This window comes from Genypterus blacodes, unplaced genomic scaffold (genome assembly GCF_046128005.1).
Source record: "Genypterus blacodes isolate CSIRO-AG114 ecotype Tasmania unplaced genomic scaffold, CSIRO-AGI_Gbla_v1 ptg000209l_1, whole genome shotgun sequence".
NCBI lineage: Eukaryota > Metazoa > Chordata > Actinopteri > Ophidiiformes > Ophidiidae > Genypterus > Genypterus blacodes.
The window spans coordinates 752,501-756,403 of record NW_027467008.1 but is presented as its reverse complement, the minus strand read 5'-3'; the positions used below and the strand labels follow the sequence as shown (position 1 = coordinate 756,403).

Here is a 3,903-nt window from a genome sequence, read left to right as displayed (position 1 = left end):
GTGTGGATCGAGAAAGAGAAGAGCGCCACCTACAGGTGCTCCTGGGGAGATATGACAACAGAGCAACCAAACCAGCCGCACGGAGAAAAGGAAGAAGAAGGAAAAGAGGAGAGAAATGGCTGCAAATATGAAGACGAGGGAGCTTCAGCTGACCAAACCACCTGACACATGAGCGGCAGATTAGAGGTCAGGTGGTGATGATGTCATGCTTTGGTGTTAACATACAGGACTGTGCCTGGAAGTCAGAATGTGTTTGAATGCAAACACACAACCTGGGAAACGTCTGGCAGTGTGAACAAAGCAGATCCCAGTTAATGCCAACATTCTGCTCTCTCTCTCTCTCTCTCTGTGTTTTGAAGTGTCCTTGAGCAAGGCACTGGCTGCCCAGCTGCAGGCTGCACCAGGCGGCCACATAAGCAGATTAACATCAATCAAACATTATCCGCATGTGTGTTGAATTTAATATGTTCAAAATGATGAAAACCCTCTGTAAAGCCTCCAGACTCCGTCGCTCTTCCTCCTCCTCATCATCATTTCCTCTCCAATGAACCAACAAACAAAGATTTGTTGTGTTTTCTGTGCCGTCTGTGTTTGTGATGTTCCTGCTCTCATAGCTCCTTTCCAACACAAGTACTCTTATTTAGACTCAATTACAGACAAGACTTAATGAATGCCACCGTAATTGTGTGTGTGTGTGTGTGTGTGTGTGTGTGCGTGTGTGTGTGCGTGTGTGTGTGTACTCGAACAGAAGGGGAGGGAAGCAGCAGAATGAGCGACGCAGAGCAGCCAGAGAGCATCCACAAGAGTCCTGTACGCTAATAAAGCTTCTGCTCCAATTAATGACATTCAAATCTGAAATCTCAGCGCGGCGGAGCTCCAATCTTCAACTCTCTCACCGCAAATACACAACAACTCTGCACCTTCGCACACAGAGGGCAAACCCGTGAGTTTCTGGTGTTAGGCTGCCATCTAGCGGACAAATTTGAGAACTGCAAGCAATCCAGACGACTCAGAAATTCAGAAATTAAATCAAATTATTTTTCTGTCATTCCAATTCAAACCCCAATTTCCGGCACATCATTCTCTTCTTCACGTCTCTATGAACTCGGTCAACGTGGACCCATTAAGTCATCAGTCATCAGTAAACACCTGTGAAAGAACAAAGTGCATCTTTCCGTCTGCATCTTTGTGTTTTATTGTCAGGCGGCTAAAACGCCACCGTAAGGAGAACAAACACTTTCACCACACTGACGACGATGCAGGTGAACACACACACACACACACACACACACACACACACGAACACACAGAGTCCTGGCAGATACAAAACACAAACAATCCATCTGTGACATAAGTGCATTACAGGCTGTGATGATGAGTCGATCCAGTGTGAGTGAAGATAGAAACTGTACAGGTGAAGAACTGGACTCACTCAGTGTGTTTGTGGCACCATTGGACACTGCAGGGTATTTTTTAAGTGTGTGTGTGTGCATGTGTGTGTGTCTATAAGGCACAGTTAGGCACTTACAGTCTCTATTGACACTACAGCACATCCAAATGTAATAACAGTACAAAAAAAATAGAAAATAAAAGCCTCCAGCTCCTTCTTCAGACATCTGAGGGTGTAACGCTCCTTTAGGCCGCTAGATGGCAGTTAAAGCAGTTTTACCAGAGGAGAGGCAGAATTTCATGTCTGAAGTTGTGATTGGTCATCAATTAGGCCAGCTAGAGATCAAACACACCAATCAGGACTTTTCACACACCCCAGTGTTTTTTTACATGCGTCCTGAGACATCACACACATGGTTCCCATAGAGACGATCCGGAGGGGCCGGGGTTCAGTGGAGGTGTGCGTTCAGGTCGTACTTCTCGCAGAATTTGTCGGTGATGGGGATGCAGGTGAGGTACTCGCACCACTCGCACTTCACCGGGTAAACGTAGAAGAGGACGGCCAGGGCGGCGAGCAGGCCGAGGAAGATCAGCAGGAAGACGCAGATCTGGACACGCTTCCGGTACATATCGGACCGGCCAAAGCTGGAAGAACAAGCGAACAAGACCGGCTTTTAACTTGAACCTCATCTCATCTAACTCCTCACACTTCAATCCATTCTATTCTGGACCAAGCGTGAGTCCTTATAAAGTTACACCTTAAAGAGTTTCTATCATGAAACTGAGCGCCCTTCTTCTTCTTTGCCTCTTTCTTTACCCACCTGATGTACGGGAGGAAGGCAAAGGACAGGAAGAAGCCCGACACGAAGCCGCAGATGTGGGCAAAGTTGTCGATCCACGGAAGCAAACCGAAGGAGAAGAGGAAGAGGGCGATGGCCAGCAGCTTGGCAAACGCTCGCCAGGGCCGCTCCAGGATCTGCCAGCTCTGGAAAAGCTCCACGAAGAGGCAGGCCAGGATCCCGAACTGACTGCCTGCAGGCCCCACCTGAGGACAGCCCACACACACCTGATGAAGACTCACACACACTGCCTGCTGTGTCCTGCGTGTGTGTGCGTGTGTGTGTGTGTGTGTACCTCTGCTCTGTAGGGCAGGAAGATGGCTGAGGCCAAGTTTCCAGTGATTCCGCTGGCGATGTAGATGATGGAGATCCTCAGCCAGCCAGCCAGCTTCTCCAGATCCCTCAGCACCGTCATCTGGAACAGCACCGACACCAGGCAGTGAAGGATCCTGCACACACACACACGCACACACACAAGCAGGCAGACAGACAGGTTGTCATTGTTTGGGAAGGAGATTTAGCACAACTCAATCCACATCCTGCTAGTGTAAATGTGATTTTGGGCTTAAATCTCTGTTATCCAGGCTGCTTGATCTCATTTTGTCTCACCCTGCGTGAAGGAAGAGGGACAGCCAGAGACGGTAGAACTGGTCGGGGATGTCTGGGTTGAGGAAAGGCAGGAGGCCGCACACGTCGTCCATACAAGCCACCTGCAGGAGGAACAGGAAGACACAGCAGACTGGGTCAGACTGGGTCAGACTGGGTCAGACTGGGTCAGACTGGGTCAGACTTGGATTGATTTGCACAAGCTCCAGTGGCGCAATCGGTCAGCGCGCGGTACTTATAAGACAGTGACCTGCAGAGCCATGCCGAGGTTGTGAGTTTGAGCCTCACCTGGAGCAATGACCTTTTATAAAGTTTTCATTCCATCTGTGAACAAAGTGTGTGTGTGTGTGTGTGTGTGTGTGTGTGTGTGTGTGTGTTCTGTCCTACCTGTGAGCAGAGCGTTGCTTCTTCATGGAAGTATCCGTGCATGAATGTACAGTACTCTCTGGACGTGATCTCACACCTGCGACAGGAAACAAAGTGTTGCCGTGACGACTCCTTTAAATGTGGTAAATAACGCCTCATGGCCTCAGAAGCTTCAGCGCCTCTTTGATCCTGTGGCCTGCATGCAGACGGAGCCTCACCGTCCTTTGGTTCCGATGCAGCAGGGCCGGCCCGTGATGGTGCAGTCGATGTGGGGGAGGTTGGTGTGGTTCCCAGAGTCGTACCGCGTACAAACCTACACACACACACAGACACAGACACAGAAGGCTGCATGTTCACAGAGCTCCAGTGGCGCAATCGGTCAGCGCGCGGTACTTATAAGACAGTAACCTGCAGAGTGATGCCGAGGTTGTGAGTTCGAGCCTCACCTGGAGCATCAAGCACACTTTTCTTGCCGTGGCATAGGACTGTACAGGAAACTGAACCCTACTTTATTTACATCGTGTGAACTGAGGTGAGAAGGCACCCGCAGGTTAATATAGGTTCAGGGTCAAAGGTCAAAAGGAAACACTTTCTGAGGCAACAGTAAACATATTGGTATCTACAGCCAGGAATATACCGAACATCTTCAAAATGCTTAAACGAATATAAAGAAACAAGATCAGAACATATTGACTGTAACGTG

General features: G+C 49.2%; 1 protein-coding gene and 2 non-coding genes across 6 annotated transcripts in view; 2 read left to right on the top strand and 1 right to left on the bottom strand.

Moving 5' to 3' along the window:
* Positions 1-1,171: 1,171 nt before the first annotated feature.
* rhbdf1b (rhomboid 5 homolog 1b (Drosophila)) overlaps positions 1,172-3,903 on the bottom strand; it is an 18,397-nt gene continuing 15,665 nt past the window's right edge. For all 4 annotated transcript variants that reach the window (XM_076169635.1, XM_076169634.1, XM_076169636.1 and 1 more), the window contains 6 exons: positions 3,419-3,513; positions 3,222-3,297; positions 2,838-2,938; positions 2,524-2,677; positions 2,211-2,434; positions 1,172-2,034 (listed from right to left, as the gene is read on the bottom strand). In XM_076169635.1, coding sequence (XP_076025750.1) covers positions 1,839-2,034; positions 2,211-2,434; positions 2,524-2,677; positions 2,838-2,938; positions 3,222-3,297; positions 3,419-3,513 — 846 coding nt within the window. In that variant the 3' untranslated portion in view covers positions 1,172-1,838. The remainder of the gene's footprint in view (positions 2,035-2,210; positions 2,435-2,523; positions 2,678-2,837; positions 2,939-3,221; positions 3,298-3,418; positions 3,514-3,903) is intronic.
* Positions 3,037-3,130, top strand: trnai-uau (transfer RNA isoleucine (anticodon UAU)). The gene is made up of 2 exons: positions 3,037-3,074; positions 3,095-3,130. It is a non-coding gene; the product is annotated as a tRNA-Ile (tRNA).
* trnai-uau (transfer RNA isoleucine (anticodon UAU)) lies at positions 3,561-3,654 on the top strand. The gene is made up of 2 exons: positions 3,561-3,598; positions 3,619-3,654. It is a non-coding gene; the product is annotated as a tRNA-Ile (tRNA).